Source organism: Sporothrix brasiliensis (assembly GCF_000820605.1).
Source record: "Sporothrix brasiliensis 5110 chromosome Unknown Cont20, whole genome shotgun sequence".
NCBI classification, from domain to species: domain Eukaryota; kingdom Fungi; phylum Ascomycota; class Sordariomycetes; order Ophiostomatales; family Ophiostomataceae; genus Sporothrix; species Sporothrix brasiliensis.
The window spans coordinates 1098209-1121366 of record NW_024467139.1 but is presented as its reverse complement, the minus strand read 5'-3'; the positions used below and the strand labels follow the sequence as shown (position 1 = coordinate 1121366).

Here is a 23158-nt window from a genome sequence, read left to right as displayed (position 1 = left end):
TACGGAGGACAGTCAAGAGTCGCTACATGGTAAAACTCTGCCTTTCATGCTGGGTAGCTTTCGTCCACCATGCAATCGCTGCGTCGCACATCCTTGTCTCTGGCGACCACATCTTTCCCCAACGAGTCCGTGTGGTTGCATCCCCACCCTGGTACGCCCACTGTTGTGTGCTGCGAAAACGACGGAAATTGTTCGCCAAATGCCCAAGTCACGGATGGCGTAAGGGACTGAGCACAAGCGCTGCAATGAGACCACTGCACCGTAGCTGTGAGCTTCTGTGTGCTTTCGCCATCGACGGAAACCAGAAGCCGTTGCTTTCGCACTTTTGGACCAAATTCTACTTTGGGCTACATGCGCTCGTCGTTTTTGTTCTCTTGTCTTCCCTCTTTTTTTTGTCATTTGGCTCTCTTTTCTTTTTGCAAAACGACCACCAAACTTCCCTTTCTCGGCATTTGCCACGCCTAGCCATCGCAATCGACAGGAGTTTTGCAGCAGGTGAGACATGGAGCGGCGACCTGATTAGATCACCAATGCAGACTGCTTCCCTCCACAAACTACACGAAGACGCACATGTGTTTCCGCTGCCCACGTCTCGATCTTCGCCTTTCGCCCTGTCATCTCACACATTTCTCCCCCTTTGATAAACCTAAGGTCTGAGGCCGCATCCCGCAGAAATCGCTTGAAGGGATTGCTCTCCGCATTGGACACCAGCGCATTGATGGAGACACACTGGACAACTGCCGACGACAACAACGCCGTCGCAATTAGCACTGCCACAAGCTCCGCGATGGACTCCCATCCGTATGACGCATCGGTCATGATGGCATCTGGCGCGCCTCTGATGAACGGACTGCTGACCAGTGTACCACCTGGTGCTCCTGGCACGCTCAGCGGCCCAGGCGGTCTCACGCAGCCGCATCATCTTCCGAACCAGCCACCGCAACAACATCAGCAACACCAACAGCACCAACAGCACCAACAGCACCAGCAGCACCAGTCGCTCTCTCAACCTCTCCCGGTGTCGCAAGGGCACCAGATGCAATCCCACCCGGCCCAGCCTCTCCATTCGCAGCCGCTTCAAGCGCAGGCCCTTCAAGCGCCGCCGCCCATCCAGACACAGACGCTGTCGGCGCAACCGTTCCAGCAGCAAGCGTTCCAGAGCCAGCAGCAACCTCCGCCACCGCCGACATCCTTGGCCAGTTCCGGGACTACCACCAATACGACAACGCCGACACTCTCCGCCTACGACGATGGCAACGCCAATGCTTCTAACACGAGCCCGAGCGACACGTCGCAGAACACGAGCCAGGAGAACCGCTCGCCCATCGGGCAGCCTTTCACAGCCGTGCCGACAGCCTGTTTAGGATGCGTAAGTTGTCCTACAAAAAGGGAAAAAGGCAAATGAGATAAGGGCGATAAAACGAGGGCCACCGTTCTTCGCCAGCTGACATTCAATTCTGTACTGTAGCGCAGCAAGCACCTGAAGTGCGACGGACAGGTCCCTTGCTCCCGCTGCAAGATGGCCGAGATGGAGTGTGTCTACATTGCCTCGCGCCGAGGCTACAAAGGGCCACGGAAGTCCAACAAGCGGATGAGGTCGTCATCGCCGCCACCTGGCTCACTGCTGGGTACAAGCATGGCTTCGTCTGCTCCGGACAACTGCCCCATGCTTCTCGGTGCAGCACCACACACAGCCTCACCCCAGGACTTGGCCACTGTGTCAGCCGCATTTGCACAATCCACTGGAATAGGACCCGCCACGTCAGGATACACGACCGCCAATGCCATCGGTACGCTTCCCCCCGGCACAGTCACGTATCCCGGAACGGTAGCCGGAACGTCTGCATCTCTGTCTTCTACGCCGGCAGGGTCTGTGTCCCAACAGCTGAGTCTTTACGGGAACGGCTACGGCGCCAACGGCAACGTGGTCCTTACCGGAGGTCACTTGGCACCTGTCGTGCCAATTGAGGACCGCTGCTTCGACGCCTTTTACCACTACTTTTACGGCGGCCACCCGTTTGCGCTACCCAAGGATGTTATGTTATCGCTTGCCAGGGACAGCTCGTCCAACATCGGCCACCTCATCGCCGCCATGCGGTACATCGGCTCCCTGTACATCAACGCCGGTCCGGCGCGGGCCATGTTCTTTGACGAAGCCAAGCAATTAATCTACCTTCCGTCGTGTCCCAAGGACGGCTTCTTGGTGCAGGCGATGATCATGTTGGTTGTCGGGCTGGATGGTAGCTGCGAGCAGGAGCAGGCACGTGAGATCCTCAGCGACGTCGAGCGGATTGCGCTGGACATTGGCCTGCACGAGCGTGGATTTGCCGTGGCCAACGGACGAGGCAACCCCATTTTCGAAGAAAGCTGGCGGCGCACGTGGTGGGATCTTTTTGTCGTCGACGGCATGGTGGCCGGTGTACATCGGGTGACCAATTTCGCGCTGTTTGACGTTCCCGCGCAAGTCGGGCTTCCGTGCGAGGAGCAGCAGTACCTGGCTGGAAACATTCCGACGCCACTGGCCTACATTGAAGACTTTGACGATCGCTTGTTCAGCGGCGAAGACCGGGAGTTCTCGTCGTTTACGTACCGCATTGCTGCGGCGCGGATCCTCGGCCGCATGATGCGGTGCCCGCCGATCCTGTTCCCAATGGACGAGAATCTCGAGAAGATCGAGGCGATGCTGTCCAACTGGCGGATGCACCTGCCTGCCAGCAAGCGGGACGACCTGAACAAGCACTGTCAACTGGACGAGATGATGTTCCAGGCCCATTTTATTACCCATGCGTAAGTTGGACGGATTTTTGCTTTTGCTTTTGGTTCTGGTTCTGGCCCTGGCTCTGATTTGGATTCCCTCGTCGTCGTGTTGTGCACATTGCTGATCTGACGTGCTGTCTTTCCCAGTTGCTCAATCATGTTGCACCAGCCGCATTCGCAGCTGGACTCGTCGCCCACGCGCAGCGTTACGTCGTGCGCGCCGCACAGCCACGTGCCCAGCGGTGATGCCTTCAACACGCACACGCGCCACGCCATCACGGCTGCCTGTGAGATTAGCAAGATGGTTACGCAGGCCGTACCGCTGCTGTCGCACACGCATTTCTTTACGTGTGTCATCACGCTGTCGTCGATTGTCCACCTCAGCAAGTGGGCGCTGTACTACATCCAGGACGAGGAGGACCTGCGGGAGCAGATCCGCCTGAACATTGGCGCGCTCAACAAGCTCAGCGACGTCTGGAAGGCGGCGAATACGGCGAGTGGGCAGGTCAAGGGTGTTGCTCAGGAGATTTACCGAGCCAAGAAGGCGCAGCAGATCAACCCGGCCTTCTGGGTCGGCTTCACGCAGGAGGAGATGATCAACAGCCTCAACACCGACGAAGGCATCATGAGCGAGTTTGAGACGCTGCTGCCCGTGGCAACGCAATGAGCGGAGCGAGGCGGGGATGGGTTCGGTTGGGCTTAACGTTTGCTTTCGGTGTGCGCCGTATGGGTATCATATCTGGGATATGATTCGGCGCGTTTCGTGCGTCGATGTATGTCGATTTTTTGTTCTCGTCGTTGCATTTTGCTGAGCGGAGGACTTCTCGACACCCTCCATGGAGTACCGGGTACACTCTCCTTTGCATTTATCACATGTCGTTTTCCGACATCCACGTACAATGAAGTGAACCGACGTCTGCGTCTGTGTGCTGTCTCATCTAGTCGTCGCGAAAAAGAAGAGAGGATTGCGAGGTGGGGCCTTTCCGTCATATGTATATGACACCCTGCTGTCAGTCTGGCTTGGAAGATGGAAGCATGGCTGGATATATATACTCCGTTCGTGTGCGTGGAGAAACAGGTGTGGTGGGCGAAGAGGAGGGTGTCGGCAGGCAGTTTACACAAAGCTGCTCCGGACTAATCCGGATCTGACCTGCCCCTGTCTCCAATACGAAGTTACGAAGCAATACGGAGAACATGCACAAGGACATGTGCTGGCTGCTGTTCCTATACAAAATACAAAGCCGGCCCGTTTGAAGTATCTACTGCGAAGCATCGGGCTTCCTCTGCTCCTTACATGGTACTTTGCAGAAGCGGCAAAATGGTACGTTTCCAGCGCATACAGGGGCTGCTAAAGCTGGGTTCTTTTTTGATAAAAAGTCAATTAACGATCGAAGCCGGAATCTCGCTGGTGTTTTCGCTTTTGCCGGGGTCCTCACAGTCTTGTTCGCCGACCTCCCAACTCGGGTGCATGAGGTGGACTGTGGAGTTCCTTGGATAATAGGTTTTGAATTTCGGGCTCCATTCTTTTTAGGGCCCTGAACGGTTACGTCGACCAGGGAGCATAGAGCATCCATACTCCCTACCCTAGCTGCATCAAACGTCGGCGACCATGCAATCGTTCATTGCTGGGACGTTTCATCCTGTCTGCAGCAGGCTCCATCGGAAAATATCCGGCTTTACAAACGACCCTCTGCAAACCTCTACATCGACTAATACTACGGAGGACTCAATGGACGGCGAACGGGGCATCGGGGATCTGACATGCGGATATGCACTGTCGTATGTGTTGTAAGCGACGGAATAGCACAATCTAGCTCGCAAGACGGCAAACAAATGTTAAAGCAATGGCAAGATGATTTAACTAGACTGTGAACTATCTATAGCTCGCAACTGTCCTGAACACCACTCAGCCCTTGCATTTTGACACGTCCCTCCCCTCAAAAGACCTTGTACTTCTTCAAGAAGTTGTCAATTGCCTCGGCGGCGACCGGCTCATTCGTCTCAAGGGCAAAGTGGCCCGTCTTGAGCCACTGCAGCTCGAACCGCTTCACGTCGCGGCGAAACGCCTCGGCACCTGGCGCAATGAAGCACGGGTCGTTCTGGCCCCAGAGCGCCAGCACGGGCGTGTCCGCCACCCGCAGCAATTCCTGGATCTTCGGATACAAGGCCACGTTGGTCTGGTAGTCGTAGAACAGGTCCAGCTGGTGGTCCTTGATGCCCGGCCGCTCCAGCAGCGCCTGGTCGAGGTGGTACGTCTCGGGCGGCACGTCGCGGCCGCCGTTGGGCGCGCCCTCGACGTACTGGAAGCGCGTAAAGGGCAGCGCGAGCGCAGCCTCGCCGAGGGCGGCGCGCGTCGCAGGGTCCGCGTCCTTGGTCGGGCCCGACTGCCAGTAGGCCTTGATGGGCGCCCAGAAGTCGCCGCCCAACCCTTCGGTGTAGGCGTTGCCGTTCTGCGTGATGACGGCGCCAATGGCCTTTTTCCTGCCCGCGGCCTTCTCGTTCAGCGCGAAGCGGAACAGCGTCGGCGCGCCGTAGTCAAAGATGTAGGCGGCAAACTGGCGATTGTCGGCCGCCAGCTGCAGCGCCTCGACAAACGCGCCAAACGTGGTGGCCAGGCTCGCAAACGTGTACTCGTAGTTGCGCGCGGCCGGCACCTCGGTGAAGCCAAAGGACGGCAGGTCGGGGGCGACGACGCGGTAGCCGCGCTGGGCCAGCAGCGGGATCAGGTGGCGGAACATAAAGGACGACGAGGGAAAGCCGTGGAGCAGCACGATGGTCGGCGCATCCTGGCCGGCCGCCACGTCGTCCGCGGCCACGCCCGCCGGGTTGGCAAAGCGGTAGAAGACCTTGACGCCGTCGGCCTCGACAAAGGCCTGGTGGGTCGAGGGAATGGACATGGTGGATGTGGTGGGTATGGATAGCAATTGGGATGGTTCCAATGGGGCGGGCGTGCTGTTTTCGCGTGCTCTGAAAGCCAATGTATGAGCGGGCGATGGATGGAGATGGAGATGGATGGCCAACAGAGAGTGCTTCGTCGAGAGAGGGCGTCGTTGCCTTTATACTTTTGCGCTGGAGAGCTTCGCCTGGTCACACCGGGCATCGCCTCTTGTTCATGTCGTCATCTGCTTTGTAACAACAGATGGCAACGGGGCCGCTTCCTCGCACACTATGCCTCTTCTGTGTGGATTGATTTGGCATCGTTGGCCGTGACGTCGGATGGAGAGAAGCAATGACAAACCAAAGGGCGTCGGTTTGGTGGAGCGCAATAGGGGAATAGGGAGGCACTTGCTTGTGCGGCGTTTGTCATATGGGGCAGGTACGAAGAGGACATGTTGCGCGAGGGAAGGTGCGCGATGCGATGTGTCGGGGCTCGACCAAACTTTCCTAATTGGGTAAGGTCTGGCCATTTAGCGGGTTTCCACCAACAACTCGCGATTCACCTGATTCTCAGCTAATTTTCCTTCTTATATTCCTTAATAATCCACGATTGAGTAATCCACGATTGCCTGGACACACGTGCTGCACTCTCCGTATTTGTCTCAACGGTAGAACATTGTGTTCATGTCATACCCTTGGCAGATCGTGAGCAGATGCCGAAGTACCAGATGTGGTGTGCCGCTGATAAAGGCACGAAAAAGGCGTCGATCTCCTTGAATAGATGAATGGGTATTTGCATTTGCTATCTTACATTATGTGTACACCATGTGCGGCCGAGCTGGCAAGAGGCGGCGGAAGAGGATTTGACGACCGTCCAGTGCCTGTTGGTGGCTGCATGCCCTCCATCTCCTGCCATGCGACTCGTAGCCGATGTTTGTTCCTTGTCCGCTTGTGACGCTTTTCATGGTGGCCCTCGCGTGGCCCCGTTTCGGTCGCCTCGTTATGATGCAACGCACAGAACCTGACCGCCGACCTTTTTTTCGAGCGCCTCGCGCACCTCGAGGATGCCCCGGTCTGTGCTCACAAATAAACACTCGCCCAACGAGAGGCCCTTGACCATGCCCTTGGGGAACCCGCGCGTCACCGTTTCCAGGTCCTCCAGCGACATCCACACCAGCCGCGATGGCTTCGAGTACAGCTTGAGCTTCTGCAGCACCGGCTCGTTGTTCCAGTACTTGAGCCCCAGCCACAGCCGCCGCGACGCAACGTTGGCCGACGTCACCACCTCTTCCACGTGCGTGCCGGTCAGGATCGCGGCCGGGTCCGGCGGCGTGGGCCCTGCGCGTGTGACGGACGACAGGAATCCTGCGCGGTGCAGTGCCAGCACGAACCGCAGGTTGTACTTGTTGTTGGCAATCGACGTCAGGCCGAGCCGGGCGCGGGACGCGTTCTGCAGATGCGAGCAGGTGTGGGCGATGTGGAGGATACCCATTGTGGCGGTGGGATATGAACGTTGTAGGGGAGAAAAGGTGTCGACCAGCAGTGGTCAGGGCTCCGTCGCGGTCGTCGCTGTCGTCGCTGTCGTCGATCGGATCAACGGATTCAATGATCACGAGACAATCTGCCGCGGTTAGTGAGGGCCAGACGATGGGTGGAGGGCGGTCGCATGCGTACAGTAGAGTAGGCGGCCAGTTCACTCGTCGTGGCGCGGTGCGTGGTGTGCGCCGTGTGGGTCGTATCGTCGTTTCGTCGTGCCGTCGTGGGTTGAACGTCAACGGAACATTCCACGCATCTCGACTTTTTGCTGCTCTGAAGTTTTTGACCTGAACTGTCCGACTAGCAATTAAAGCGGGTCCATCGCCTGATTGGCCAGTATTTGGTAAGCACGCTCAAAGTGGGTCGTTCTCTTTAGCTCGCTCTCCGCCAAACGATCGGCCAGGCACAGAACTGGCGATGTGCTCAGAATGGCGTCAGTACGAACTCTAAGGTCGAGGTAAGCTGTGAATTATGCCGTACTGTGCCCCCTGTCTTTTAGCTAAAGTCCGATTTAAATCTCCCCTATCGTCACAAGGTTCTTCCCAATGGCCCTGTTCATTATCATCGCTGTTTCTTGCTCATTAGATACAAACAGCGTTGTTCAAGACCTCCATATTGACATTGACAACGAGTACGTTCGATTCCTGCAATCCGGAGGGTGAGAAGCTGGGACCCAAAGGAGGAAGCGATGGATGGGCACTCGAGGGAGACTATGCAAGACGGATGAATGATTTGTATAGCGTCGAGCAGATGCGACACGTACTGCTAGGCAGGTGATGAACAGAGATGGCTAAGCGTTCGTGTCACGTATTACGAAGCGTTGAAAAGAGGATACTTTATGTACAAGCACCGAAGATTGTATAGTATTCTAGTATTCACTACTGTATAGAGACTGGTCCACACACCTTGTCGATTGGATGCCTAGCTTTGTTGTGGATGCCATATATAGGGCACATTCTCGTATTAATCAGTATGACCGTCAACAATTAACAGCACGTTGCATCTTAGGAAGGGCCCAGGCCAGGTATCGTACAGTTCATTCTTTGTCACTCCTTCGTCGATGGAGCTCCGCCCCAGCAGCTCCTACCTTTGATCTTCAACCAGTCCTTCGAAGACGCATACCCACTTTTCCCCTCAGCTACCGCTTTCCATTGGCCCGTCCCGCGTCTTGTAAGCGCCGAGTTGCCCATTCGGGACAGGACTGCACTCAATTGTCACTGGACGCCCTGGACAGACCAGCAAATCACATCTCATCACAGCATTGAAAAGCAGGTGACGGCTGTTCCCAGTGTCGACCATTCCATGGTGTGATCGGCAGCGTTGTAAACAGCCCAAGTGGCCTGGGCCAAGTGCCGCGCCAGATTTGCTGTTGGCTGTGACGTGAGTTCAAGGTCGTTTCTCCTTAGTCGGCCGTTGGCAAGCGAACTGTATGCACTGCGGTTATCTCGTCTGTGGGCCGCGACCAGGGGTGGTACAAGAAGACGGAAGAGAGGGAAGAGGAGAGAGAGATTGGGGGGAAAGAGGGGGACAGGTCCCGTCATATCGTCACGCTCTTTTTTTCTTCCGTCTCGCCTCTCTTCTTCCTCTCCTTTAAACCTTCCTTTGTCTGCTCATTCTTCTTCCACCAATTACCCTTCCATAAACTTCATTTTCTGTCTGCTTTCGCCCTCGTCCACGATCGCAACAATGGCGACGCGACCGGGCGAAGAGAACGTCGCGACGCTGTAAGTTTCTCCCCTGTCCCTTCCCGCTCCTCATCCGCCCCCCGCTCTTAACCCGCTCGAAGCTCGCTCACGCGTGCAGCTTTGGAGACATACACTACTTTTACGGCCCCGAGACCGACGACCCGCCGCACCACCGCTTTAACAAGGGCTCGTACGTCTATCTCTTTGAGAACGCCCAGGAGGGCCGCGCGCGCATCGAGATTGCCAACCATCCAGGCACCGAGCGACAGGATGCGTTCGACGGCTTCCTCGACGCCACCGCCGTCACCTACTCGTACAAGCACAGCTGCATGGTGTCACTCGTCGTCATCGCTGCACCGCCCAACCAAGACGAGTGGCACCTGCCCACGTACGACCCGTCCAACCAGAACATCTACCACTACCAACTGCACGCCGTCGACATTTACTTTTGGACGCACCTCGACGCTCTCAAGTTTGTCAATGGCGTTCGCCGGCTGCTGCCGACAAACCAAGTCGACATCCGGGACGAGCCGGCCGTCCCGGCGCCCCCACCCCCGCCGCAGCCGAAGCATTACCCAGCGCCGACGAGCGACAACAACGGCAACGGCAACGGCAACGGCAACAACAGTGCCGGCCCCGCCATTGGACCGGGCGGCAACAACGGCCTTGTCCATGTCGTGCAGAAGCTCGAGACCGTAGCCATTAATGGTGGCCCCGCAGGTAGTACACCCGCCCCACGGAGCGGGCCGGTCCCGGCTGCCGAGCTCTCGTTTGCGGGACCGCCCACATCTGCTGTGTCGGACGAGAGGGGAGGCTCAACATCGCCTCCGCAGCGGCAGCCAGCGCCCGCTGCCTTTGCCTACAATCCGGCGGCACCCGCCGCCCCAGAGACCATTCGGCCACGCGAGAAGACGCCGCCGCCTGATGACGTCGTGGCCCAAAACCCGCTGCAGCAGAGACTCTACCAAGACGCCACCACGCCGTTTAGCCCCGGCTTGGTGGTTCCCGCTGGTCTGGGTCCTCTGAGCCCCGGAATCCCCCCGCCCTCGCTGCACGCGTCGCCTGGTGCACCGTCATTCCCCGCCCCGCCTGCCTACACCAGCACGGCCCCTACGCCCGCAGGCGTTCCACAGCAGCAGCCGCAGCAGCAGCAGGCACAGCACCCCGGTCTCGTGCGCGCGGCCACTCTGCCAGTCGCCTCGCCCTCGCCCTTCAACCCGGCCGTCAGCTTCCCTGCCTTTTCACCGCCGCCCACGACGGCTACCGCTCCACCGCCCTCGACCACCACTGCTGGCGTGGGTGGTGGTGCTGCCAGTGCAGGCACCACGGCGGCGCTCTACCAGGCACCGTCCGAGGCCGGTTTCAGCAACTACAATTACGGCAAGGCGGGCGGCAGCGCCGCCGGCACAACCGACTTCTCCGTTCACCAACAGCTGTACCGGCCGACGCACGGCGAGGCCGTGTCGCATACGCCCAAACAGGAACCACGGGGCAAGCTGGAGGAGACGGCGGGCCGGATAGAAAAGGGCATGACGGGGATGCTCAAGAAGTTTGAGAAGCGGTTTGGGTGAGGTGAGGTGAGCCGGTGGCAAAGCGTGTATCTTATGTTTGGTTCGCCATTATGTTAGTGTCTTGGTTCTTTCCGTGTTTTGTCTGTTCCTGTCGCTGTCATCTTTATTTCTGAGACTGGAAGCGAAGACGCAAGAGTTCAAGCATGCATTCGGATCCATACAGCTGACGTGTCGAGGCCTGTGAGACAAAATCGTCTAACCGAAGCGTTCTCACAGTTTTGTCTTTTTGTCTTCTTTGGAGGTCCTCTCACAAAAAGCGTTTGGGGCACATCTTTCAGTTCTCTTTACGGCGAGGTAAGATAACGGTGGCAACAAGTACGAATTATTGCCTCTGCATCTCGAGGAACATGGTAACCCGACAGCCAGATTTGCCTAGCTCACTCTCTGCTGGCCGCCATCATTGGTTGAATTCCTAGTGCTGACTGGTTGGTAACTGCTCAAAGTCCGTGATCCTGCCAGCACTGCAGAGTCGCAGGGACGCTGCCCGTCTGCGCAGGTCTGACGAAAAGTTCCACCGCTGACGGCTGGTTGACCGTGAGACGCCAATGCCCGAGTGCCCGTTTCCTTCTTCGTCCTTCTCCTCACCATTTTACTTCTTGTTTTTTTATCGAGTTTCGCTGCCAGTCTCGCCTGGTTGCCGCTCAGATCTGCACCGTAATACAGCGTAGGCTCTCGTAACAATGCGCAGACACGAATATCGCCCCCTGCGACCTCAGGCTGAGTTAAGGCCGGTGCCGCGAAAGATCGTTTGCCATGTATCAGAGGCTCGGGAGAAGCACACGGAAACAGAGCTGCGTAGCAAAATCTCGAATTGTCAACTGTTGACCTCGCAAGCCTTTCCGCCGGTGCTTTGCTCTTACCCGCTGCCACTCTTGTAGGTTCACATAAGTAAAGAACCGTGCGAAAACGACGCCGCCGTTCGTTCCTCCCCCAATGTCGCGGTCCTGTGGCGGTGGCTGCTCAGAAAATTGCTGCACAGCCTTCGCCCAGCCCCATTGCTCTCTGGCCTCCGCCAGTGGTTGCCACTTCACGGAGTAGTTACAGTTAAGATACCAGTTTAGTGGTCACGTCACAATTACAGCACAACATATGGAGCCTTTCGAGGCTGGCTGCCAGGGGTTGCTTTTTTGCGCTTTTTGCCGGCACTGGTAAAGCACCACTGTGTATCTTAGCAATCAACAGCACTTTTGAGGCGCGTTGTTTTCACCTTCGTGCCTTCCGTTTTCCTGACCGACGCTCTTCCTAAACGACCTCTATTTGAAGAACTCGGAAGGCACGACTGTACCGCATGTGTTGCCAAGCTGACTGGCACCCGAAACATTTAAAATGCAGGTGCGACCTTCGACCGACGACCAACTGAAAAAGTCAAGCGCCAGGTAATTGCCGCGCTTGCCCTGGCCTGGGCCGACCGCCACCGCTTGAATTGCCGCCCTACTGTTGCGCCAGCAATCAGAGACAATTGTAGCCGTTGAGGAAGGAACGCCCATCAACTCTCCACCGTTGAACACGCACTATCGCCAATGAGATTCCCAAAACGGCCTAGCTTACCGTAAAACAGCCCTAGTAGCTCCCGCCCTGCCCCAGTTCCTTCCATCGTACATCGTAGCCTACTCTGTTGTACTCTGCGTCTGAATGGGCCTGCTCAATGGTCCCTTTCGCGTGCTCTTTGTTTCCGTCGTTCGAGCATGCTACCAGCACGCTCCTACGCGCAGGGAAATGGTGAAAGTCGGCTGAGAAACAGAGCTTTGCATCGTCAGAGACGTGGTGCTCTGTCTCCATCTGGCAGGAAGTCCTTGGCTCTTCAGCCGCTCGCACTTGCCAGGCTTGTTCTGCATCTCACCTCGACCCGTCACTCTTTCCAGCCCAGGCCCAGTTTGGTCCAGGCCGACGAGTCGGCCCCGCTGTACCTGCCTTCTCTGTCGCAGCTCTCTTGCCTCCTGGCCCCTGTCGGACAACACCCATTCCTTCCTTCGTTGACTTCGTTGTCTGGATCTCACCTGCCGTCGCTTTAGTTTCCTCTTTCCTTCCACCTGCCTTCTATGCCTTCCTTCTTTTGCTGTTTCCATCCCTCTCCATTCTCTCCAGCATCTTCGGTTTGTCGTTCGTGACAGCGCCAATCTCGGATTTCTTTCCCTCGCACACGCTCCGCACCAACACCTTTCCCGTCCCTCCTCCCAACCCCTTCGTTTTGCCTCATCAATCCGGTTTGCGGTGCTGATCCCGTACCCCTAGCAACCTGCTCTCGTTTGCCCACGCTGCGCTTGCCGCTCGCTTCCAGAGGAATTCCCAACGACTCACTGCTGACGACAACAAGCATCTATCGAAAGATTCTTCTCATCCATTTTGTCTCGCTCTCGTCCAATTTACGTTCTTTTGCATCCTCGATTTCACTTGGCGGTTATATCGACACAGAATCGACAACAATAGCGTCACAGGAGAGCAACCAAACAGCGAGGTTTCAGGCGACCAAAGAGGGACGAAACAAGCCGATTCCAATCTTGACGCAACCCACAGCGACAGCACGAGGAACGAGACTGCGTTGTCGATTTCGACCACCTCGGCCTCGTTGCGCCATGCATTAGCCGTTCTCGAGCGGCACCCAACACCGTTGTCGACTTTACTTGTATCCTCTCTCTCGTCCCACGGATTTGACTTGTTCAATCAGCCCGACTGTCGTGACCAGCGTGTCCAACTTCCCAGCTTCCCAACTTTCTCCCACGATGCGCATACGACACGACGTTCGCGTTGGGACAACGCTCCACTTTCGAGACGATTCAAATCATACCGCAAATCGCAAACCTGCGATTGTAAGTAGGAACGTTTTGGGGAGAGTTTTGGTGGCGGCGGCGGCTCGAGAGCAACGCGAACAATTTCAAACGCTTCGCAATAAGTGATCTGTATCATTATAGTGGTTAACACAAAAGCTAGATCATTGCCGGCATTGTCGGTGCTTTGGTCGTTGCAGGCTTTTCCTGGCTTCTCTTTTCTCGGTGGCGCAAACGACGGACTGCAAAGTACTCGCGATCAGGGCGCGACGACAATGACCACGGCGAAGCAGCAGATGGCCCCGCGACCTCCGAAACGACAAATGCCGCCTCGGCGACTAGCAACAATGCCTCCACAGTTGACCGAAATACAAGTGTACGCTCCGTGATGACGTTGCCGCCGTACCGCCCGAAACCGCTCGAGAACGAATCGGTGCTCGGCCGCGAAGGCGAGCGGGACGGCATCGATGTCGTGATTGAGATGCCCACAATCGAGGATGAGGAGGTATTGCGGGAAGATGAGATGGATGCCCTGTACCAGATCCGCGTGGCCCGTCGACGGCAGATTGACGAACGCGAAGCTCGCCGGGTTGCCCGGCGCGAGGCTCGCGCACGAAACGACCAGGCCGCGCTGCAGGAGATCCGAGAGCAGGCGCGGGCGGCATCGTTGAACAACACGCAGGAGATTGAGAACCTGCGGGAGGACCACACGCGGGCGAAGGAGACACGAACGCGTGCCGTTAGTAGTGTCAGCTACGCCGACCTGGGTGTGGCCCGTCACGACGGCACACGCATTCGGGCAAACAGCTCGGAAAGCGAACGCGTTGGCTTGCTTAGTGACATGGCCAGTGTAGGCACCACGTCGGCCCAGTCCCCGTCTGCCACGGCACAGAACTTCCCTCGGGCCTCCATGCACGAGCGCGGCCGCAGCGGCAGCTCGCTGTTGACCCTTGTCACGACGCGCAGCAGCGATGAGCAGCCATCCGCGCTGCATCTGCAGCAAACGCTGACAACAGGGACGACACGGTCGAGAGCGAGCTCGACCGGCCCGCGTGACCGGGCAGGATCGAGCCCCGAGCTGATTGATGCGTCCGAAGCGGCCGGCCTTGCCGATGCAAACGACAGCGGTCAGCATCCCACCGGCGCGCCGCCACAGTCGCCACCGAGCTACGACGAGGTGTCGCTCAACGACCTGACGCCGGCGCAGTCCCGCGCAGAGAGCCCGTACCCAGAGCCGCCGCCCGACTACCCCGGTCCGAGTCCGGGTCCGGGTCCGGGTCCCACAGAGATGAGGAACCGGCGGGTGTCTGCGCACGCGGCGGATCTGGCCGCCGAGTCGTCTGCAGCGGACCGTGTTCCGTCGTCGACAGTTGTTCCGTCGCCCGAGAGCACGGTCCGCAGCAGCAGCCATGGCAGCGACGACAGCGCCAACCGCCGCGTATCCCGCAACAGCAGCGTCCTCCCACAGCTGCCCAGCCTGCGCCTGCGGCAACTGCCACAGATTGTCATTGAGCCATCGAGTGCGGCGCCACAACAGCCGCATCCGTAATCTCGGAGGCTGCTGTGGCATTCGACATGAATTCTATGCTCTGTATCGTCTGTGACGGACGTGACGGACGTGACGGACGTGACGGACGGCCATGCGACTACGCGACATGATGATTTGGACAAATGTACGGCAATGTACCAACGAAGTACATATTTCGGTATTCATTTGATATTCTGCTTTGGAACGAGCGGTTCCTTGGGTTAGTATGGCGTTTTCCATTGGAGCATCTTGTCCTGGTTTGTTTCAAGTTGTTGTCTTCTATTTTATCCCCCCTTCTCTTATACATTTGCGTCTTTTGCTTCATACACGTTCTGGCTCCCTCCCACCGAGCCTTGTACACAGCGTCAGGAGTCGATCGAAAGAGAAATCGGTCCGTGATCGTGCTCGTTATCCCCCCCTTTCTTTATTGCACGACGGGAACGACAGAAAACCTTCCCACGATTAATACAACATCTATGAATATATCACCATCCTAAATAAACTCTCGGTGCAGATCCAGAATAGTAACGTGAACATATAAAATTCAAAAGCCTGTTCATAGTGTCGAGGTCTTTGACATATTTCATAAGCGTAGTGGAGACCGACGAACGGATGCTGCGGGCAGGCCCGCACTGCCAGCTCAGTGAGGCGTGGCCAAGACTCCACCGATATTTTAGTGGACAAGGTTGGGCGGGGTCAGGCTGCTGATGAGTGTGCTGGTGTTGCTTATGCGCTGTTGGCGGGGCGCTAGCGAAAAAGTACAAACGTCATAAAGACTTTGCAGGGACGAGAGTGTCGCGATACAGACTCTACGCAGACGCTCAACTTCACCCCATTCCGTCTTTTACGTTGGCATTGTTTGCTTCCTTTTCCTACGGAATCTACCCCACAATGCATCAACGGCCTCTGGCGGACCCCAACAGCAAGGACGACCTCCTCGTGCCGGCCGACGCTCCCTTTGCAACAATGATGACGAACCGCACCGGTTCTCCTGCGGCCGATTTCAGCGCGTTTGTCGCTCCGGATCCGGTGGACGCGGGTGCTGTCTACCACGGCGATGCTTTTGGCAGTGGTGAGAGCCATGGCGCCAATGAAAGTGGAGGCCGTATCGAGACGACGGCGGAGGGTCGCAGTGCCGTCGAGTTTTTTGACGATGTCTTTGGCTCATCGCCAGACGATTACCATCGCGGGCCCCGACCACCGTCCGGTGCGGCCACCGCGTCGTTGCCGACCATTCCTGCGCCAACTGATACTACGCGCACTGTGCCCGCTGTGCCCACTGTCTACCAAGACAGCCACCGCCACCCGTCCGACATGAACCGCCTCGAGCAGGAGCACAGCACGTCCGGCTACCGCGACGGCATCAGTGCGGGCAAGAACGCCACGCTCCAAGCCGGCTTCGATGAGGGCTACTCGCTGGGTGCGGCGATCGGCGGCGTCGTAGGTGAGCTCCTGGGCCTGCTGGAAGCGTTGGTCGTGTCGGGTGGCGAGGACGACGAGGAGACAACCTCTACCTCCACAGCCCCCACAACCACAGAGGATGCAACTGGTGCACATGACGCAGATCCTCTGCCGGTCCTCCTCGGCCGCGCCCGTCGCGACTTGACGGCGCCGTCCATCTTCTCGCCCGGCTACTTTGCAGCCGACGGCACGTGGATATACGATGTGGAGACCATTGCGCCTGCTGGGGCAGACACCGCCCAGGCCGGTGCGGCCGTCCACACGACCATCTTTGACGTTGCCAACGCGCATCCGCTCGTCAAGACGTGGCGCGGCATCGTGGACCGGCAGCTCGCGCGTCGGCGCATCCGCTGGGGCAAGGCCGGGGACGAGGCAGCCTTTGCCACGGCACTGGGCCTCAAGGACGAGGACGAGAACCATGGCGGTGCTGGCGCTGCCGGCGAGACGTCGGCGACCGACGCAGCGCCTACAGCCACACCACGGGCCCCGGCTAACGACGCCTCGGCCCTGGATTGGTGAAAGGCACCCTTGCGGATACAGAGACCTACAAATACAACGACTGCTGTGTCAAGCACAACGCTACGACGCGACGGGCCAGGCATGCTACTGGACCTCTGAGACGAACGCCCTTCTTCCTGCTCTGTCCTCCGAGACGAGCGGGCCGAGATGCATGGCGTTGGCTGGGTGCCGCCTGCAAGTCGCCGTCACCCGCAGACCCAGTCATTCCGTCATTCGGCTGTTCTTAACTAGCCCAGAGGGTTCGGAGAGGCCAGACAGCTCGGTGGCAATGCATTCCACGGCTGGCCATCGTCGCAGGCTCCATTTGTTCGGTGGTCTGATTTGCAGACACAATGCCACTGATGAACAGGAGGCAAAGGCGCACACGCGACCTCGATGGCCCATCGTTGCGACCCGTCGACTCCGGACACGCTCGCATTTTAATGCCAGCTTGACGTTTGAGGCGAGGCTAGGGACAGATGCGCACACTCAGCCCACTGGCTTAGTCCAGTTCTCGCCGGTCTGGGAGGAGGACTGCGTTGAGATATACGGCGTATAATTGCTCTAGTCGCAACTAAGATTTAGTGACTCGCACTTTCCTTTCACAAAGCACGAGCTTCGCATGGCCTAACTGGAGCTTGGCAATTGGGGGTTTTACAGGGGTAGCAGCTCCACTGGGGCCTAGAACCGTAGCTGCCAAACAAAGCATTCTTACGACGTCAGGTCCTAGGCTCTGCGTTTAGAGTTTTGAAGGGAAGGAACAAGGAAAGGGGGAAAGGACTAGGGGGAAAGGAATAGAGGGAAAGAGGAACGAGGAAAGAGCAACAAGGGACAAGGGAAAGAGCACGGCAAGGCTTATTGCACAATTCAGGAAATGCTTGTTTAACAGCCGGCAAATGAAATCAGGCACCAATTGATTGGGGCTTCCAGTAGGATGATATATGAAGGTACGCCACGTAACAAAAACACGACTCTTGTCCTTTCGACGACGTAAGATGCTCTGCCGCGTTTTTGTGTTTTCTCCAAATTGCCTTGCTGCATACGCGCATTGACGTCATACGTAAACGGGCGAGGCAGGCGCAATCCATCAACCTTCCAAACCGTATAAAGGAGCAGGTGTCTCATTACAATGCAACTGGCAACCAATTGAGCAGGAAGGTGCATTCAAGACCGTGCATTATTGACGCACGCAACGCTCGGAAAGAAGAAGCATTTCAGTCTGTTCTTGCCGCCTACAAAACGAAGCGAAGGAAGCAACGATCGGGTCCTAGCACACAAACCAGGCTACATCGCAGACAAGTCTAGACCTAGGAAGCTCCGCACCTTCCGCCCACACAACCAAAACATCGAGCCTGATATCGCCTAGTGCTTCGCGGTTTCGGCAGGTGCGACTCAGCCTTTGCAGGCCTCGTGGTCTGTCCACTGCTGTCCTTACTTTTCCTCCTCTTCAATGTTCTCGAGACATTTCTCCCCTGTCACATCGTCCTTTTCTTCCATTTGCCTTTCGCTTTGCAGAATCTCATCAGCGCCACCGCACATTTAGTTGATTAGTCCGCTTGTTCCGCACTGGCGCTCGTCATCAGCTACCGAGGGAACAGCACTTGGGGGACAGATCGTCCTGCAGTGGCCGTAACGCTCGAAAATCCTAACAACCCGAAAAAAGAGGAAGAAAAATAACAAAGAAAAACGAAAGCAATCCACTCAAAACGCTCGCTCCAGCACAAAACATTTGAGACACCTTCATTCCAGTCCTCCCCTCAACCACCACAGGACCAGACTGCCAAACTCCAGAATCCCCAGCTCCCCGGCTGCGGTGGCAAAGTCTTAGCTCTAGTTGATCGGCGATACGAAAAGTACTCGCAAGGCGCCAAGACACAAAGGAGCAAGAAGAGACCCGATAGGAACGTCTCCCATTCCAGGCACCATTTTCTTCGTTTAGACAATGGCCGATCTGTACAAGAACGGCGGCGTCGCGCGGGGGCAAGCTGATGGCTCACGTCCACTAAGCGGCCACAGCCCAAATACCTCGCCAGATAAATCAGCGGCGGCAGAAGCAGAAGCAACAACAACTACAACACGAGGAAACGCCTTAAAAACAGGAAACACAGACACAGAAACATTGCCACGACCTTCGCTGGCACCCATTGACCAACGACGGCCTCACTCGCCGCTCCCGCCGGACCAGCGTCGCCAACACCGTCCGAGTCACGAACGTCTCTTCAGCAGGATGCAGGAGGACGACTCGCTTCACTATGACCCTGTCAACCGCGAAGGCCGTTCGGCCAGCGTCGTGCGCAATGGCGACGGCTTCATCGCCTACCCGTCGCTGATCCCGCCCCTTGTTGAGTCACCAGGCGGCTCTGTCAGCAACATCAACAACAATGTCGGGCCCCGCAACGACTACCTAGAGGCCTATCCGCGGCCATCAGGCACGTTTGAAGGCCGGCCGAAAGCCATCTCCGACCCGCCAAACCCCGAGACCGTGGCCGCGGCCGGTGACAACGGTGGCGCACCGCTGGCTACCGCAAGCACCGCCATTGCCTCCTCCGCCGTCACACCCGGCGCCAGGAAGACAAAGAGCCATGGCTCCAGCGGATCGCGGCCGTCCAGGCAGCGCTCGTCCACTCTCCCCATGCCACCCACACGCCGCAATTCCAATGTCGCGCTCGTCCAGGAACTGCGGAGGACGTCCTTGCTGCATTGGGGCGATCTCATAGAGGCCCCTGCCTACGAGGACGAGCCTACGGCGGGTGCAGCATCACAAAATGCATATGAAGGAGGACCCAACCTCGAAGCGCAGCATCAGTCCTCGTTGGCTGCATCGAGCCAGACATCCGAGCCTAAATCATCTGCTTTTTGGAGAAGAGGGAAAAAGGGCAAGCTGGGCCCCCTTCACCCCGCCTCGCTCACCTTCCTCAACTCCCAATCCGCCAAGCGCGATGGCCGCCTTCCCATCTCCGTCAAGGACACAAGCCACACTGGCGTCCTCGCTAAGGCTGTCGGCGCTGCCGTGCGTCGCATCACGCCGGGCGACAGCAGTGGCAGCGACGAGCAAAAGAGCGAATCGGAAACCGACGAGGTCGATGAGCCCGACGACGCGGCCTACACTGCCGCCCAGACCAAGGCCGGCATGTCATTGGCGGCCGCCGAGTTCAGCCGTGTCTCCCGCAGCCTCGCTCACAAAAAAGCCCCCAGGCTCAATGTTGTCATCATGGTTATTGGCTCGCGTGGCGACATTCAGCCCTTCCTCAAGATCGGCAAGGTCCTCAAGGAAAAGTATGGCCATCGCGTCCGCGTTGCCACCCATCCAGCCTTCCGCGAGTTTATCGAAAAGGGTGCTGGCCTCGAGTTCTTCTCCGCCGGCGGCGACCCGGCTGAGCTCATGGCCTTTATGGTCAAGAATCCCGGCATGATCCCCAGCCTCGCGACCGTCCGGTCCGGTGACATTGGCCGCCGTCGTGATGCCATGGCCGAGATGTTCGAGGGCTTCTGGCGTGCCTGTGTCGATTCGACCGACGACCCCAACGATGTGCGCAACCTCAAGCTCGTTGGCGACAAGGAGCCCTTCGTTGCCGACGCCATCATTGCCAACCCACCGAGCTACGCTCACATCCACTGTGCCGAAGCCCTCGGCGTCCCCCTCCACCTCATGTTCACCTTCCCCTACACGCCCACGCAGGCCTTCCCCCACCCCCTGGCCAATATCAAAAAATCCGCCGTCGACCCAGGCTACACCAACTTCATCTCGTATCCCCTCGTCGACATGATGGTGTGGCAGGGGCTGGGTGACCTCATCAACAACTTCCGCGTCAAGACCCTCGACCTCGAGCCCATCTCCACAATCTGGGCCCCCGGCGCCGTGTACCGAATGCACGTGCCCTTCACCTACCTCTGGAGCCCCGGCCTTGTTCCTAAGCCCACCGACTGGGGTCCGGAGATTGACATTGGTGGTTTTGTCTTCCTCGAGCTCGCGTCGTCGTTCAAACCGCCCGCCAGCCTCGAAGCTTTCTTGGCCGCCAGCGAGGAGCCCCCCATTTACATTGGTTTCGGCTCGATTGTCGTCGACAATGCCGACAAGTTTACCGAGATGATCTTTGAGGCCGTACGCATGTCGGGTGTGCGCGCGCTCGTCTCCAAAGGCTGGGGTGGCTTCGGAGGCAAGGGCGACAACATTCCCGACAACATCTACATGCTCGAAAACACACCGCACGACTGGCTGTTCCCCAAGGTCCGTGCTTGCGTAATCCACGGCGGTGCCGGCACCACTGCCATTGCCCTCAAGTGCGGCCTGCCCACTATGGTGGTGCCCTTCTTTGGCGACCAGTTCTTCTGGGGCTCCATGATTGAAAAGTCCAACGTCGGCCCCAAACCTGTCCCCTACAAGCGCCTGACCGCCGAGCGCCTGGCCGACGGCATCAAGTACCTACTCTGCCAAGAAGCCCGTGACGCCGCGCAGGCCATTGCCGAGTCCATTGAATTAGAGGGCGACGGCGCCGACAATGCCTGCACGTCCTTCTTGCGCACCCTCGAGCTCGAAGGCCACGGCTCCATACGCTGTGCCATCTTCCCCGACAAAGTCGCCGTTTGGCAGCGCAAGGGCTCCAACATCAAGCTTAGTGCACTGGCTGCTGAGGCCCTGGTTGAAAAAGGCTACATGTCCTACAAAAACCTGCGTCTGCTGCGCCACACCGAATGGAACGACTTTGAAGGCCCCGGTGAACCCATCACCGCCATGTTCGGCTCCCTTGCCCGCTCCTCCCGCGCCATCATCAGCGGCCCTTTCTCAGCGGCCAGCCAGATCATCCGTGGGGGCAAGAAGAAAAAGAAGGACGCCAAGGAAAAAACGGCCCAAAAGAAAGCCCAAAAGGAGGTTGCCAAGCAGCAACAGGTCCATGATGCCGACAGCGATACACTTGCCGACGACGACTCAAGCTCGTTTCAGGGTACGGGAAAAGCCGAGGAGGGCTCTTTTGAAGTCGTCTTTGCTGCCGTTGGACAGAACATCGGCCGATCTGCCAAGGCTCTTGTCATGGCGCCCATCGACGTGTACTTTTCGCTCTGCCAGGGCTTCCACAATGCGCCTCGTCTGTACGGCGACGACACAGTGCGGCGGCCCGCCCATGTCACAGGCATCAAGAGCGGCCTCAAGGCGGCTGGCAACGAGTTCATCTTTGGCATATACGATGGCGTCACCGGCATCGTGCGTCTTCCTATCCGCTTTGCGCGCAAAGGCGGCGGGATCCACGGCTTTGTGCGGGGCGTCGGCATGGGAATCATGGGGTTTGTCCTCAAGGACATTTCTGCCATCATCAGCCCCTTTGGCTACGCCCTCAAAGGTCTAGCCAGACAGGCCGAGCGTGGCAAACAGCCCTTGCTGTACCTGCGCCGCAACCGCATAATGGAGGCCCAGCGGGACGTGCGTTCCATGGATGCGCAAGAGTGGAAAATGCACTTGCAGAGGGCATCGGCCGGCTGGGAAGCGATGCACGAGCTGTACAGGACGGTGCATCAGGGTGGCAGCAGCGAGCACGCCAAGCGGCACGCCCAGAAGGACACGAATGCCAACAGTGCCGCCGACGGTGCTAATGGCACCAGCTCCCTCGGCGCCGTGGCCATCCATACGCCCGCGCCCAGGCGCGGCAGCGCCGACAGTGTGTTCCAGCACCATCACTACCACCCTGTCGGCAGCAGCGCGCGCCAGAGCCTCGAGGACTTGGATTCGGCACTCGAAAGCGCCGATCTTGCTGCCATCGTGCTGGGGGCCATGCGCCGTGGTGAGACGCTGGAGAGTGTCGTGCGTGGTCGCTACGTCGGTCCTCGACCGTATAAGAAGCGGCCCTGTCACCGGGACTGCCGGCCTAAAAGCGGTCTCAGGGTGGCCTGCCGCGATCAGCTATCAAAACAGGACAAGGAGGAGTGTAATGAGGAGCTTGAGTGCAAACCTGCCGTTGTCGGTTCATGTGATGACGATGACAACAGTTCCGCAGGGGAGGAGGACCCCGAGGAGTACGCATCAAGAGCCCGAGCGGTGGACATCGTGCTGGCGCAGTTAGGTCCGGACGCAGGGACGGCGCACGGCCGTGTCGACAAAGAGTCGCACAAGATGGAAAGGCTCAGAATTCTGCAAAAGGTGCGCGACGAAATGGGCGACCCGGGCAAAATAAAAGCGCCCGCGGCGTCGACGACGACCACATCTACAGCAACCTAAGCCAGCAGATTACCCAAAAATGCCGAAAAAGGGAGAAAAGAAAAAATAAAGAAGAAAAAATCAAATAAAGCCTGAAAACAACAGAAAGAAAGATACCCAATCTGGCAACAGAAAAAGAAAACTACACGTTATATGTTTTGGATTTTATCGGCACATACTCGGAGGCTATGTCTCTTCATTTCGTTTTGGCCGCGTTGGGATGTTGCTACATCATTTTTGTACGGAAGTACTATCTCATTTGTTTTGCTTATTGTATTATTTGCATGGAGTTA

The 23158-nt window shown here is 57.7% G+C and overlaps 7 protein-coding genes across 7 annotated transcripts; 5 read left to right on the top strand and 2 right to left on the bottom strand.

The window, feature by feature from the left end:
• Positions 1-787: 787 nt before the first annotated feature.
• Positions 788-3424, top strand: SPBR_06624 (c6 zinc finger domain containing protein; the record flags this gene model as incomplete). Its single annotated transcript, XM_040764880.1, has 3 exons — positions 788-1369; positions 1469-2787; positions 2905-3424. The coding sequence occupies 3 exons, from the start codon at positions 788-790 to the stop codon at positions 3422-3424; spliced, it is 2421 nt and encodes an 806-aa protein (XP_040616294.1).
• A 1270-nt stretch (positions 3425-4694) lies between these two features.
• SPBR_07627 (hydrolase) lies at positions 4695-5654 on the bottom strand (the record flags this gene model as incomplete). The annotated part of the gene is made up of 1 exon (XM_040765881.1): positions 4695-5654. One exon carries the CDS (start codon positions 5652-5654, stop codon positions 4695-4697), a length of 960 nt encoding a protein of 319 aa, XP_040616293.1.
• A 980-nt stretch (positions 5655-6634) lies between these two features.
• SPBR_07944 (small subunit ribosomal protein S8) lies at positions 6635-7126 on the bottom strand (the record flags this gene model as incomplete). The annotated part of the gene is made up of 1 exon (XM_040766197.1): positions 6635-7126. One exon carries the CDS (start codon positions 7124-7126, stop codon positions 6635-6637), a length of 492 nt encoding a protein of 163 aa, XP_040616292.1.
• Positions 7127-8856: 1730 nt separating this feature from the next.
• Positions 8857-10426, top strand: SPBR_07125 (RNA recognition motif-containing protein; the record flags this gene model as incomplete). Its single annotated transcript, XM_040765379.1, has 2 exons — positions 8857-8894; positions 8974-10426. The coding sequence occupies 2 exons, from the start codon at positions 8857-8859 to the stop codon at positions 10424-10426; spliced, it is 1491 nt and encodes a 496-aa protein (XP_040616291.1).
• A 3153-nt stretch (positions 10427-13579) lies between these two features.
• SPBR_07446 (uncharacterized protein) lies at positions 13580-14740 on the top strand (the record flags this gene model as incomplete). The annotated part of the gene is made up of 1 exon (XM_040765700.1): positions 13580-14740. One exon carries the CDS (start codon positions 13580-13582, stop codon positions 14738-14740), a length of 1161 nt encoding a protein of 386 aa, XP_040616290.1.
• Positions 14741-15610: 870 nt separating this feature from the next.
• SPBR_07515 (uncharacterized protein) lies at positions 15611-16699 on the top strand (the record flags this gene model as incomplete). Its single annotated transcript, XM_040765769.1, has 1 exon — positions 15611-16699. One exon carries the CDS (start codon positions 15611-15613, stop codon positions 16697-16699), a length of 1089 nt encoding a protein of 362 aa, XP_040616289.1.
• A 1921-nt stretch (positions 16700-18620) lies between these two features.
• SPBR_06384 (udp-transferase) lies at positions 18621-22886 on the top strand (the record flags this gene model as incomplete). Its single annotated transcript, XM_040764641.1, has 1 exon — positions 18621-22886. One exon carries the CDS (start codon positions 18621-18623, stop codon positions 22884-22886), a length of 4266 nt encoding a protein of 1421 aa, XP_040616288.1.
• Positions 22887-23158: the final 272 nt, after the last annotated feature.